General features: G+C 30.8%; 1 protein-coding gene across 10 annotated transcripts in view; it reads left to right on the forward strand.

Moving 5' to 3' along the window:
• Positions 1 to 16031, forward strand: part of Rbcn-3B (WD repeat-containing protein Rbcn-3B) — a 233508-nt gene that overhangs the window by 195622 nt on the left and 21855 nt on the right. For all 10 annotated transcript variants that reach the window (XM_076481609.1, XM_076481650.1, XM_076481601.1 and 7 more), the window contains 2 exons: positions 2793 to 2993; positions 14795 to 14981. In XM_076481609.1, the coding sequence (XP_076337724.1) occupies positions 2793 to 2993; positions 14795 to 14981 (388 nt within the window). The remainder of the gene's footprint in view (positions 1 to 2792; positions 2994 to 14794; positions 14982 to 16031) is intronic.

The raw sequence follows: 16031 nt of genomic DNA on the forward strand, positions 1-16031 counted from the left end.
TAACATGAATATTGCTTTGCACTTGGAGCAGTAAAAACATTGCTTTGTAATCTGAGGGTCCCTGATTCAAATCCCTGTCACACCAAACATGCTCATCCTTTCAGACATGGGAGCATTGTAATTTGATGGTCAAACCTACTTTTCTTTGATAAAAGAGTAGCCCAAGAGTTGGCAGTGGGTGGCAATGACTAGCTGTCTTCCCTATAGTCTTACACTGCTAAATTGAGGATGTTTAGCTCAGATAGCTGCATGTAGCTTTGTGCAAAATTCAAATACATACAAACAGACAAACAAAAACATTGCTTCCACATATTCATTTGACTGCAAATGACTCACACTAATGATCACTAAAAGTTTGTAAAATTTTGTTGAGTTACATAAAATGTACTAAAAGTTAGAGTATTCAAAATCTAAACGTCAATTTTTAAGTCAAACTAACCAAACCTATAGTGAAAATTTTTATCAGTTTTTTTGTGTTTTACAATTTTCTGTCAATCTCAAAGTATAGGATACTAGTTGCAAATAAACTCTTCATCCTTCATAATATAACAATTCATATTCTTCATCACATAATTTTTCTTCTCACCTATGATTTTGTTACCACAGTCTTTTTTGTGAAGTTATAGCATGTGGTCTGATACAAGAACTGAGGCTAACAGAAATTAATTTAAAATACAATAATGTGATTCAGATAAGGATTTTATCAGTTGTACAGAATAAAATTTTTGTCTATTTTGTCATAACATTTCCCCAGATTTAGTTAGCAGCATTAGGTAAAATACAAAAATGAAGTATAACAGAAATTAATTAAAGATAAAATAATCACAAATATCTACAATAGTAATAATGTACAAAGCATGTGATTCAGAAAAGGCTGTTATCAGTTGTGCAGAATAAAAATTTTGTTTCATTTTACAGTGTTTAGCTGGCATCATCAAGTGAGATATAGGAACTGAAGCTAACAAAAATTAATTTAAAATAAGATAATCACATGAGTATCCACAATAACAATAGTGTACAAAGCATATTATTCAAAAGCTGCATAATTGAGAAATCATTTATCCATAAATTGTCAAATATACAAATATGAAAATAAAGCTGAGCCTGAGCAGAAATATGAAAATTTGTTTTACGTTCTTGTACAAGAGAATCAATTAAAATAGGTATAAATGAACACTTTTGTTGTTTTTAAGAACAGGCTTTTATTTTTCATATGTTAATGTTATATTTATTTTCTGAAGATTTTTATGATAGAAAAATTAAAAGAATGATTGTATTCTAAAGTTGATTGGTTTGAATATTCAAAATTTTAAAATAAATTACAGAACAGCATTTCAACCTTCTTAGGTCATCTTCAGGTTTGGTTTCCTTTCCTTTTTTTAACAACTGAGATTAGAACTTATGATTTTAGTTATATGAACAGTAGTTTTTAAAATATGTAACTTTTGATATTGACCATGAATTAATTTTAAGAAGTGTAAAGTCCATTGTGAGTAACCCTATGAAATAGGGATGCTTATATGTGTGGCTGGAAGCTTTGTTTTGTTGGAGCCCTAATTTATTGGCATCCAGTCTGTACAGAAATTATATTTTGTCATAGTATATCATTATCAACATATTAGCCTCATAGTTTACAAAAATTTGCTGTGGTATTTTTCTCAACTCTCTAAATGTTTAACTTGCATTTATAGTTGTAACCTGCAACCACAATAAATAATTTGAAGAAAACATTCATGATGTACACTGTATCATTTTGAAAATGTTGTATCATTAGCAGCATTATAAATTCATTGGATTTTTGGAGTAATTTAGATTTACATATGCTTAAGCTGATATGACAGAATACTTTCATTTGTTGTGTTGGATAGTACTAGGTCATCTTTCAGTAGTTGACTTCCCATTTACTTGTGTACATTCATAGAAGCTTGTGAACTCTGATCTTGGATCACATTTGAGACATGTGAATCATTTCCCCAGTTTCAAGTAAGGTTTTTGCTGTAGCTTTAGTGAAATGCTATTTTCTATGGTTATTTTCAAAGACAGGATGTTTTAAATAATTTCACCAACTTTTATGTGAGAGTAATAGCCAGTTATGATAAATATTGTTTCATCAGTGTTGGAACCATACTCTCTTTTATTTTACTAATACAGTTTTACGCTGCAGATGATCCTTTCTTCGTAACACTAAATTTTCACGTCTTTTATATCTGTAAAACAGTTTAACTTAACACAATAAATTTCTGTAATATATTCCTCCTTGAAGGGATCAGTTTTAGGTGCTGTGTGCACTTGCAGATCAGCTCACTCCAGTTGAACAAAACAAGAACATCAAGGTTTTTTAATTTGTTTAATTACAGGCTTTGAGGATGATCATGGCAAAGGTGATTAATGTACTGTTAGAGTTCAAAAGTAAAAGTTATACAATGTGATGATAGTGACTGAACTAAAAGTGGAATGAGATACTTAATATAACTTATATAAATGAAGACTTTAACTGAACTCCTAATTGCAACTAGTAGATTCTATTCTAAGGAAGAGATAGTATATAGAGTTAACCAACAGAAATAGTTGGTATTTTTAAATATGTTGCAATAACTTGATAAAAGTCATAAAGTTTTTATTTAATTTAAGTTTTATCTTTCTAAAGGTTCTTGTATTTTAAATGTAGATTTGGGGGGGGGTGATTGATATATAAAGATATATTAATATCCTTCAATTACAGTATTCAAATATAGGTTTTTTTTTTAACAAATCATTTTTGTAACTCATTTATGTTTGCTTCCCAAATGCAGTCGAGAATAACAGCAAAAAACCATCATCAGCAAGCGAAGGAAGACGTAAACAAGCAACAGCAATTGTTTTGTTAGGTGTTATTGGAGCAGAATATGGCCATGAAATAGAACAAAGTAAACGTAAACCGGCTGAGGAGCAAAAAAAGAGAAGCGTTGTAGAAGGATTTGGCCTTTCAAATTGTTCTTTAGCCAGGAATACTAGTAAGTACAAAATATTTTAAACATGAATTTATGAAATTATAGCATTAGCTTCAAAGTCATATGAAACTAATAGATGCAGTACATTAAACTGTTATTGAAATTAATATTAAGGATGATAAATATTAGTACCTTATTTTGGTTTTACTTGTTATTCATAAAAATTACCTCACCTCAATACAAAGGAAACCTTGTTACTGATTTAATTTGAAATATTCTTCATTATAGAAAAATTGTTATAGTAGGCCTATACTACATTTTTATTTATTTAAGTGGATCCAAATAGGTGAACTTAAAGAAAAGATAGAAACACACAGTAGATGGATAATTAGTTTCAAATTTATCCTGCTTATGGATCTGGCAAAATTATTAATTTTAAATCATGCTTTTAGTTTTTATAATTCTATTCTTTAACTGCTATGATGTTAAACAATGTACTATCTAATCAGGCAGAGAAAACTGCAGGATGTGAATAATTTCTCTAAATAATATGTAACAACTAGCCTAAAGATTTATACATTTATCACCACTACTGGTATGTAAAATAAATGTCAAGTGACAGCTTTCAAAGACAGAACAATAATAGTTAAACATGTTTAACCATATACCTTGGTGATTTGTTAAATCAATCTTAAATTCATTTGTAACTGATGTTTCAAATTATACAAGGTGAAAGGGTTGTATCATTATTTTTTTGTTAACCTGAACATGATCTAGGAAGTTCAAAACATTGTTCTGTGCTTTATTAGTAAAAGTGTTAATATCCATACTAGCAATTCTGAGATGCATGTTTACAGTTGTATCATTAATCATGAAAGTTATTTATAATAAGCAGTTTTATTTTGTACAACATGTGAATGTTCTGTGTTATTCACAAGAAAAATTAAGAAACCAAATAGAAACATTTTACAAGTATTATTATTCTTATGAGAGTGTTTTATTTTTGTGTTAGTTATGCTCAACTTTTTCAGTTTTAGTAATCAGATTGATGCCTATTTGAGAAGAAATGTTAGTGGTGAGTGAGGAGAGTATGTTTGAGAACTTTCAAAACCCAAACCAATCTTCGTTGGATTTGTCCATAGACTACTCAAATGTTTGCATGTAGGAAAATCTAAATGATTTGCCTTTTGATTTCACATTAAATTAGTAATTTAATGTTCTCTTTAAATATTCCTGGAGCAAATGTGTAAAGCAGCAGCACTAAGCAGTGAGACTTACAGCATCGTGTTCAAGTTGTTAGATAATTAATAACACATAGCAAATCTTGTTGAACCTTATTCATCATATTGTATAATTTGCAACTATTTTAAACTCTTGTGTAGTTGAATTTCACATTGTAGTAAATACTCCACTGGACAAGTAGTTGTCTTCTTGTTTTTGTTTCTCTCAACAAAAGAAATGCTTTTTCATTGTTATTTGCTGTTTTATTTATTCAAAATTGAAACATCATTTTTATTTAAAATTTTTTTACTGACCCCAAAATGCTGTATCATTCCAAGAAGACTTTACATCTTTCCTCTTGAACGTTTTGAAACAAGTTACTTTCTTCTATAGTATGTTTTTCATAAACATTCATCTCCTGTAGTAAAAGTGATTCATTTATTTTAAAATGATGACATAACAGGTTTCGCTCATTGCCCAATCTCAGTAGCTTTCTTTATTTCTAAATATTTGAATCCTGTGATATTTGTTTATTCCTCTGAGGCAAAGCTAAATTTTCTTACACTAACTTAATTCTTGAGGTTTTTAATAAGTTACATTTGTTTCATATTCAATAGAGAAATTACTGATTGCTTGGGTTAAAGAGAGAAGCAAACAAGATTGTTATAGAATGAACTACAGATTTTCTAGTATTACACATGAGTGTGTGTTGTCCAGTTTTAGTGCTGTTGAAATTTTTTATTCTAAGAATTTTCTTTGTCCTACTGCACTCTTTTGTTCAACATTTTTTTCTCCCTTTGAAATGGATTCCCATACATAGGGGGGAAGTCCTTCTAGGAAAGGTTCTGTATTTTCAGTTTACTTCCTCTGGGGTCTGAAAGAGAAACATTGTTTATTTACTGTCCATAACATTTCTTACCCAAAAGGATTACTCCATGTTCGATGTATGCTGCTGCACTACACTCCATTTCTACAATGGAAATGCAGACAGATCTTTCCATGCTTCAAACTATCTTTTGTCCTCTATGGACAAATGAGTTAACAAGTTAAAATCTATTCCTATCTCTGTCTCCACCATTCCTTCAAGTAACTGCCTGATTCCACTTCCTTCAACCCTGGCTTCTGATGTCTGCTTGTGTCCATCTTCTTCAGCCTTAAGATGCTTAACAATTATTTGATTACGCCCTCAGTCATTGGAATTTACATCTACTGACAGAGGCCTGTCCACTTGACACAGAGCAGGATCTATTGAGATCAACAGACATCCTTCTGATAAAAAAAACAAACCAGAAGGGTTCTCTTCTAAGTTCATCTTTACCTAAGTAAAAATGACCACTTTGATACAGTGCATCTGTCAGGGTTTCTTTTCTAATTTGGATGACATTAAGGCCTTAATTTATTTCTGTCATCTTGTGTGTATTTCTTTATAGGAAACATTCCTTTAACCTACTGATACAGTCACGTTTTAGCAGTTTTCTTTATACTATATTAACAGGTTGTGTGATGGGTGAATGCATGGATGGGTGGCACTGCTAGTCAACCAGTACATGGACACCTTTTCTGTGCCACTTAATACATCCTTGTAGGTTGTAACCATCCATTTTTCCTTTGGTCATACCATCACTGTTCTCTATCTGTCTCCTGGTGAGGTTTATGATCAGTCAGACCTTGATGCTCTCATAGAACAGTTGCTTTGTAATCCAGAGAGACTAATGGGCATTAATCCCATCTGGAGTGGGATCAGTTTTGATAGGAAAGATCATTCTGTGGTATTTATGTTCTTAACTCAAACCTGTCTCTCTTCATTACTGGTTTTTTTACCTATTTTCATACACATAGTCAGTTGTTTACTGCTGTCAATCTGTCTGTCTGTTCCCTTTCACTTTTCTCTTATTTATATTGGAGGATTGATAGGGAAGTGATCGTTTTCTTATTATTTTGAGGAAGATTGACTGTTTAGATGCTACCAAATCTGAATGCCACAGTGGAAGTTGCACTGGGCCAACTGGCTCTCTTTCACCTCCCTCTCATGGAACTGTATCCTGCTGTCATTAATCTTTCATCTATTAATGGCCTCCCAGTGGCACAGTTGCACGAGCCTCCTCTTCACCTCTACCATTTGTAATACACTCTGCAGTATGATACCAAGCTTTAGTCTTTGGTATAGTATCCCACCTGGGATTGTGTCTTTCTTCTTCAGTGTGTTGTGCTCTTTCAGAATAGAAAATATGATATTCCTACGTTTGGCCTTTGTATCCAGGCATAACTGGCTTTACTTGGTTTAACATTGGATTACATTGCTTTCCCCACTGATCAGTCTATTCTACTGTGCTTATTATCATTCTAAGGTGTGACCTTTCCTTGAGTCATCTGAAGAAGGCAGATACTCCTGGTTGTAAGTACCATCTTCTCTTTGCCAAACACGTTTTGAACCATTCTTCTATTCCCATTCTTATGGATAGTTCAAAATCAGGGGACTCTATATGCTTTGCCATGGTTTGTTGTGGTTCAATGGTTGTTCACAGGATTCCTTTAACAGTTTCTATGTTCTCATGCTTTGGATTATATAGAAACTATAAAAACAACATTTGGTATAAAAACAACATTTTTCCCTTTTTTGTCTTCCCTCAATATCTGGTTTTTCTGAATACTTGGCCATATTGGGATTTGTGGAAACAACCTTCCTGACACCGTAGCCTAAGCCATCTGATCTGGTGCTGTCACAGCTGTGTCTCTCCCATACATGGACGACAGTCTTGTATTCAAGGCACAGCTTTGCATCATTTGGCAGTTGACTTAGAGTAAACAATATCATAACAGTCTTTTCCCGATCAAACCTTCTGTTGCTTTTTAGCCATCTTGTTTCCATAAGGAAGTTGTTCTTGCTAGGGTATGCATTGGTCACAGTTTTTTAACTTATTTTCTTTTATCTCACACTGATCCACCAATATGTACCCTTTGTGAAACTCAAGTCACAATAGTCCACATTCTTTACTATTGTGATGTTGTTATGACTTTGAGTGATGCTATCATTATAGCATTATAGTGTTTTCTAAAGGTTTAGCCCTGATATTGTCTAACTTCATTGTATTTTTGAATATTTGTGAGCCATTGGCTTTTTTAATTCTGTATGAGTCTTTTATCAGATTTTTTTTTGAAATTGTTTAGTTTTAACTCATTTTTTAAAAATTATATCAAGTTTAACTTTTTAAGATTTTTGCCAGTTGTCATTTTTGCCATACAGATAACTATGTTGTTTTCACCATTTAACACAAAACAATCAACCTACTAACCAGTTCAACATTTTTTAGTTTGAATCTTTTTTTTATCTCTACTTTCTACAACTTCCCTGTATTTTCAGTATAGTTATGGTATCTTTCATCTGGTTGAGGAGACTTAGTTATATTTTTAGAATATGAAAGATGTAGACTCATGCTTGTATCTCAAAATCTAAGAGGACCTTTTACCATTTATATAACAATATGATTGACTGTATTTTAATAGTAGAGTCAGTATGAATGCCACTTTTTTACCAAATTTAATCTGCAAGTCATTAAATTTGGCCTGAAAACATAGTTTATAATTCAAACTTTTGCATCATTCAAGTTTTGATTTTTTGATTTTCAAATGAAATATTTAAATAAATTCTTATAAAATAATGTTATACTTATCCTTTTTATCTGCATTTGTTATTATTCTGTATGATTCTATTTGTTAGTGAGACAACACTACAGTAGATTTATATTATTAAACATGCATAACAAGGCATAACATATTTATCATTTCTGTTATAATAACTCTATGGTTAGGGCATGCATCTTGTATTTTGTATATTGAGAGATTGAAACCAGTCACCAAACATGTCATTTCATCTGTGGGGCATTATAATGTGATGTCTATCCTACTATCCATTGGTAATTATTATATAGTAGAAAATATATAATTTAGAACAAATTTTTAACATATTTGTTATTAGTATAGACTACTAAAAAGATAAAAAATAATTAATTGTGACCTTTAATTTATTTTAAAAAGTGCTATAGTTTTATTATTTCCATTTTTGGACAGTAGAACACTTTCACACAGATTTATCTCTTTAAGCAATAAAGTTATAAAGGTATTGTATAGGAATACTGCAATATTTAGTTTAATGCATGTCAAGAAAGTGATCATTTGATTCTAGAATAAACACAATTGTTTTAAAATTATTGTATCTGTTTTAAGAATTTATTCTTGTGAATATCATACAGAATATGTTCAGAGACTTGATTTTGAAAAATATGTTCCCTGTTGGTGAAATAAAATTACATATGGAACTTAACAACTGATTAATGGTTGAGCTGGTTAATTGATTATCTTTATCATTGATTATTGTAACATAAAATGGCTTAGAAAACAAAATAAAAGATAATTATCCTTATATGAAGTAGTTAAAAACTGTTGAGAACTTTGGCACACATTTTTTAAAAGTTAAATTTTATAATATGCAGTAACCTCCCATTGATTTGTATAAATCCAATAATGAAAACATTTTTTTTACTTAATTCGTGTTGACGAGAAACCCACTTGAAGTAAAAAATGTATTCTCAAGATAGCTGGTATGAGTGTTAGAACTTTAATTAAAATAAAGTACAGAACAACAATTCAACCTTCTCAGGTCATCAAAGAGAGTTTCAAATTGACTGCTGTTGAGCACTCAGGCCTAAGGGATGAGAGTGGAAATGGGTACAGGATTGTAGGGGGCGTTAGTGTTAGGTTATTAATTAGCATAGGTTTAAAGGTGTTCCTTTATATTGGTTTAATTTTGGTTTGAGTTGTTTATAAGTGGGGCTTTTTTGATTTTGTATTTGTTTATATTTGTTTCCCTACTTAGTATCTGGGTGATTTCTATGGGTATGTTGTGTTTATTTGATTTGCAGTGTTCAAAAACGTGGTGTTTTTTTTGTGTTCTTTGAATTTGGTTTCCATTTTTGTGCTTGTTTCTCCAATATAGAAGTTATTGCATTGTATTTTATAAATGATGTTGGGGTTGTGTTTGTCAGTGTAGTTTTTTTATATCTGTTTTTTGAATAGATTTGGTGTTTACTGGAATGTTGTGTTTTGTTATAAGTTCTGTACTTCATTTTGATTAAAGTTCTAGTACCCATACCAGCCATCTTGAGAATACATGTTTTAATTTACACTAATAGTGGTAATAATGTTTTTATTTAAAGCACATCATGACTGCAGTTACAATTAATTTATGTACACTGTTTGAATAGGATAAACATAAAAATAATACTCAATAATTATTAGACGTAACTAAATGTTATTTGATGTCTTCAAATCTAAGAAAATTTATAAAGCTTTTAAATAAACATAATTTAATACATACATCTTACTTGGACTGAAAAGTTTCTTTCCTTCTCCCAGGAGACCATCCAAGTGACAATTTCATGTTGTGATAATATTTTTGCAACGTTGCATATTGGTTGTCATAACATTAGAGGTTTAAATTGCAGCAGTATAAATTTACGAATTGTCAGATTGTTACTAAAACGTTGTTTTTACATTAGATTGCCATTATGCTTCCATTTATATTTTAACCCTGCTGGATCATCAAGAGTTCATCCTGTTGCTCCTGTTTATTGTTATAATTGACCTAACTGCATGAATGTGGTAGACATTTTCTATATGTGTTTTCTTTGCTTGAAATATTTAGCAGCTTGGTGAAGTATTTATGTATTTTTGGTTGTGAGGATGTATTGTTGTGAAACACTTTTTATATATTAAAAATGTTTCCTTTTATCTTAGAAATTCTTTTTTTCTTTTTTGATTATTGTATGTGTGTTTGTGTGTGTGTATACATAAAATTTTTGAAGTGCTTCCATGGATGGAAACAGAAATATTATTTTTTTTGGAAATCAAGGAAAATGGATTCAATCTTTGCATCCCACCTTATTGAAACTAAACACAAATTTCACTCAGAGAAAAACCCAACATTTGACATATCTACGAAAAAGGTTAAAAAACATAGCTTGAAAGTTATAGATATAAATAGAAGTTTGAAAAGAAATACAGAAAAAAAATTATAAACAATCAAACCAACCTCTCCCTATTTCTTACCCCTCTTGTCTCAAAGTTAACTGTAAGGCAACTTTTGGTTAAAGATATATAAATCTGTTTAATAAATATTTCTTTGTGTACCTGATGATACCTTTACTGGTGCATCTATGATTGTTAATAAATAAAAGGTACAACTCTCTTTATTTTGTTACTTACTTTTGTATCCAGTAAAGTTTTTTTTTCATTTCCGTCTTATCTGTTCATACAATCTGTGATGATTATTTACTGGAAAATATCAAAGAAAAAAGGAAAAATATATTATTATTTATTAAAAAGTTTAATTTGTTATATTAGTTGAGAGCTTTTCACAGGTTTTAATACTGTTAAACTCAGTCTATAAGGTTATCTGATAAAATATTAAATTTGTCTTAATTATTTCTAATAAACTTATTCAACATGTATTCTCTGATTTGAAAAAAAAAGTTTACAAAGACTCATTACAGTTATTATTTATGATAATATATTTATGATAATACTTTTTCCACTTCATCAGCTCTTCCTTTTCACATAATCAGTGGCTAATGTTGGACACCATTAGCTGAAGTAAGTTTCTGCCCAGCATCATATATAGTATTTTTGGAATTAGTGACAGAGTGGAATGGAAAACTTTGTCATAAATTTTCTCACTTGAATTAGATTTTCATTACACTTCATGTATTGTTCCTTCTGGCATCTGTGAGTTTCTGTTTTAAGGTTTACTGTGTCAAGTCCAAAATTACCATATATATATTAACATTATATATATATTAACACATACTCTTAATGCATCTGGGGATAGTAGAAGATATATGGATACTTACTTTTATTTTCCTTCTGCTTTTTGTCTTTATCCCTAAAGCTCATAAGCTGACTGCAGTCTGTAGACTTCTATCATTAGCACAGTTTGCTGGATTATTTCCCCTGATAGCCCAGCAAGTTAACTTATAAAACCAAATGATGAAAAGTCAGTGTTAGAAATATTTACTTTAATGGATGGTGTTGCAACTATACATATATAAATGAATAAATAAACACATACAATTTATGACATAGTTAAACCATTAACTAAAGGATTTACTGTTTTCTATCTAAAAGAATCCTTTGTTTTCTTGTCAGATCACTTCAGCTGATCAGAGGTGTTGAGTAGCTTCAGAAGTATATCCTCCATATTGCAATTACCATCTTCTCCACTTTCCATTTGGCTAAGTGATGTTTTTTTTTGTTGCTGCTGATTAGTCAGCACGCTTATCTCAAAGTGTGTTCATGAAAATGTTTCTTTGATAATTTATCAAATAATCTTCGAAAGTGTTAAAATTTCATGCTATTGGAAGAAATGCAAAATTTGAATATCAGTATAAAATATGTTGAATGCTTACTTTTGTGTTTTTGTCACCAGTGATTGTTGATGAAGTGCAGATTTTAACTGCTGGTGGGCTGAGATAGAAGCCTACCAGTGAAATATGGACATATTTTCTTGGTGGGATAAGGTTGAAGCTCAGTCATGTGGTGAAGCCAGAATCTTATTAGGCTGAGAGCAAGGTCTGCTATTGGAGTGTCATGGTGGCAGATAGAGTAACAAAACCTAGAGTGATACTTTCTTGCAATCAGTGCACCATCTTTGTCTGAAATATGTGAAACAGAAATGTACATGATGCTGTCATACTAACTTACATATTTCATCCTCATTGTTGTCTTGTTAATCACAATATGTGATTCATTGTAATTGTAATCAAAGTATATCACACAGATTGTCCTTATCACCACCATTCACTGCTTTTTCATATTTGATTCCACTTCTGAAAAATTTTTCTTCTCTTTAGTTCTGATGTAGGAATTCAAAATCATTCTCTTGAAAAAAAAAAAAAAAGATAAGAGGCAATTGGAAAAAAAGAGCTACTTTACAAGTATGACCAATCAGGGTAAAAAGTGGAAACAATAAATATTAAAGTTGTATTTAATTTTACATTTACAACATTGTATATTTTGTAAATTCATAAAAGTTGTGCTGTGTTAACATCATGTGAAATTTCCATGTAAATATAATAGTAATGGTTTGAAACTTTGTAGCCACATGGTCATAACACCCCAATTATATTTTACCAACCTTTACTATCAGTAGCAGATGAAATAAATCTATGTTTTTCCCCTCCTCTCCTGTGTTCTGGTTGGCCTTGTTCATAACCACAATACTATATGTCAATATTTTGAACTGCTTTCCCATCACTCTCAGTAAGTTCAGATTACGTACGTCATTTACTTAAGAGATCAAGAGGCACACGTCTGTTTTCTATTGTAATTTCTGCATCTATTTTTGAACCTTTCCCCATCCATTCTGTAAAATTAAGGCATATTAATGTCTTTGATTATGATTATAAAGTATTTGGTTTGACAATATAGAATTCAAAAATCACTTCAATAAGTTCCTTCAAATGTTTTACTTTACATCTGTAAGTTGTAGTAGATAATATGCATATTTTGGTTAAGTAAATACATTCAAACATTAAACAAATATATGCAAATCAAAACATTCCTAAAACATTTTGTAGGTTTATGCATGTCAAATCATTGGTAAATTTCAAAAATATGCCTTTAACCTATTCTGAAATTTTACTTTGAAAGGGGTGAGGGACAGCTACCAGAAAACACTGAATAGTTATGTAAAGCTTCAAAATTATGAATTGAAAACTGTAAATCAAAATTTTTCTAGAAAATTCAAAAATTTAAAAAACAGTTGTATTATAGGTCTTTGTGATTCTTGTCATAATAAATCAAGTCTTTCCCCTTAAAAAGAAAAAAGAAGATAAACAATAGGAACATACATTGAATAATCCACACAAATACAGTTAGTCATTGAGAAGTCAGACTGTTGAAGTTTCAAGTATTACATTTTGCCTGATAGAGCTAGTGCTCATTCTGCTGCTTGGTTTTATACACTATCATTTAAGTTCAACAATTACTGTCACCAATGTCAGTAATTTATTTAATGATTGAGATATATATTTTATTTGGGTCATTATATATTTTGGTATCTTCCTGTATGTATGGATTTATTATAAGGTATTTTTATTTCTTGCAAAATTATAAACCTGGTCAGTTCCACACCAGAGATGTCATGACAACCTGGTAACATCATAATTATAATTAATTATGAACACTATAATAACAGATAACAAGTAAATTAAGTACACTTTATTCATAAAGTAATTCAAATTACAAGTATTTGCACATCAGAAAATGTAAACATATTAATTTGGCTGCAGTTTGTGTTTCAATAAAAGTGTTCCACTCAAGGATAACAGTAAGTTTACAGACTGACAATGCTAAAATCTGGCATTCATTTCTCTTTGGTGGATACATTATATAGCCTAACAAGGCTTTGCTGTAAAAGAAACAAACAAATGAATAAAAGTTGTATGTACAACATTTTTTAGTGTTTGTAAATTTTCAGAAACATAAACCATTACATAAAATATGTAATATTATTCTAAAATGTAAAATGTTATTGGATTTTTTTAAAATATGAGTTATTTGTTTTGTGAATGTATATATTCACCATTAATGTTTAATGGTACTACAGTGTTGTCACAGTATGATGCATGTCATTGTGGATCTTACCAATGTTCATCTATTCTGCAACATTTTAGAAACTACTGCTCAAACCACAATATTTACTGTTACATAAAATGTGTAATTCTTGCTCTGTCTATTTGTGTAATTAAACTACTTGGTGAGATGCATAGAAAGGCACAAAAAGATACAAGGAAAGGACTTGAAAACCAAGAAATGGATAATACCTGAAAGGCAAACAGTGATTTATAAGCATAAGGAAAAATTTCATGATGGTAGAACATGCTATATGTTTCAACAAAACCTTGGTCTGTCTGTCTTCTTCAGGTATGATGTACCCCAAGCAGTATGAGGTTTTATATATTGTTACAAAGACAAAACACACAGTGAATAAATGTGCTGCAAGTCGGTTTAGCATACGACAGGGTAAATGTCAAGTCTGGTTCAGTGTATGAACGGTGAATAGACTTTGCCAAAAACAGCTGATGTTGCTAGCGGTATTATCATGATTTAGTGAGACATCATTTGCTTGTATGATTTCTGTAGTTTCTAAACTATCATTCTTTTTAATTTTAGGTTAGTGTAGAAGAATAATTTCACCCCAAAATATCTTGTGAGCTGTGTCATATTAATGATATGTTAGAGTGGGTATCTGGAATTCACCTCTACACATATGACCCTATTGGTTTTTTTGCATATGAATTCCAAAGAACATCATATTGTCCTATGCATTTGGTAGATAGTATTGACTACTTTATCTTCTCTTGCCAAATGTTTTACTTTTGTACAAACCTTGACTCATAAAACAAATAAATTGCCTGGTAACTGATATTTTACATGACTGAAAGTATAAGACTTGCCTTAGGTATTGAGATTTTCTGTTAAAGGTTTCAAAAATTGTAGGAAAATGCATCACAAACTTTCTCAGATGTAGAAAGTTTTGACATACTTTTGTAATGACAGCATTAGAATTTTTTTTTCTCTTTTTTTAGGTAAAGTTCTTGCATACCTTTTACTTGCTCCAGCATCTCCAGAACTACTAGCTCATATTACTCTCAGACGAGCAGCAATTGACTTGATTGGGAGAGGTTTTACTGTTTGGGAACCTTATCTAGATGTTTCTAAGATTTTGCTTGGTTTATTGGAATTGAGTTGGGACTCAGATAAATTAGTACCAAGGTATGTTTTTGTTTTAATTAAATTTGAAGCACAAGAGTACATATAAATAATAATATGTTAACATTATCAAAATCGTGTAAAGAAGTTGAAATTTATATATTTCATATTTATCACTAATTGTTGCTTCTTAGTAAAAGAAACCGTTCTTAATTGAAGTATGTAAAACGTACTTATACCTATAATAAAATTTTCTTGTTTAAATTTAGTAATTTTTAATGTTCATTTTGTTCACTGATGCAAGTAATCAAACTTGACACAGAAAAAAATATTAGAAGCCATATATTGATCACAAGAATGCACTTTTAGGTTATTCACTTTGCAGACATTTCGCATAGTATCTAGTTTTGAATGAATATATTCAAATATAAATGTTTTTTTACTAAATGAGGAATGTTTATTAAAGTTTATTTATGGCTTATTAATTCATACTAATCACAAAAAAGTACATGCTGATCAGAGTTAACAAAATTTGTTGAAGCCCTCAGGGAATAAAAAAATGAATATCGTGAGCTTTGTGAGATAAAAATAAAATAAATCTTATATTGTTATTTCATTCTCTTTCCTGGGCATTCCCTCATTTTCTCTTACAATGGTGATATTATTGACCTTTCAACATTTCAGAACACTGTCTCATTGTTGCAGGGGTTGAATACATGTGATGGATTTCTTGCAGATGCAGGATGATACTTTTCTAGATCTCTGGCTCATTACTACTACACCAAGAAGGTTTTGAATGTAATTGACTTATCATAAATGTTCCACTATACCATACCCATTCAACACTGTGGAATGCATCCTTCTTTACCCAATTTCCCTCTGTGGAATTGAGGTATTTATTTATTTGATTTGGATCATATCCCTTATTTATCCTGTACATTGGTAAGAGACTCATGAAGGAGTGGAGAGGATCTTGGCAACTGAAGGATCCAAACCCAACACACCACTTTGGCCTTGAACTCCTGTAAATGGGTGGCTGGTGGCCTTGGGGTAGTATCCCAGGGTCAGTTGGCTGGTTCTTTGGGTCTGTGGTCAACTGAGTACTGGTATAGG

Source organism: Tachypleus tridentatus, chromosome 2 (assembly GCF_004210375.1).
Source record: "Tachypleus tridentatus isolate NWPU-2018 chromosome 2, ASM421037v1, whole genome shotgun sequence".
Classification (NCBI taxonomy): domain Eukaryota; kingdom Metazoa; phylum Arthropoda; class Merostomata; order Xiphosura; family Limulidae; genus Tachypleus; species Tachypleus tridentatus.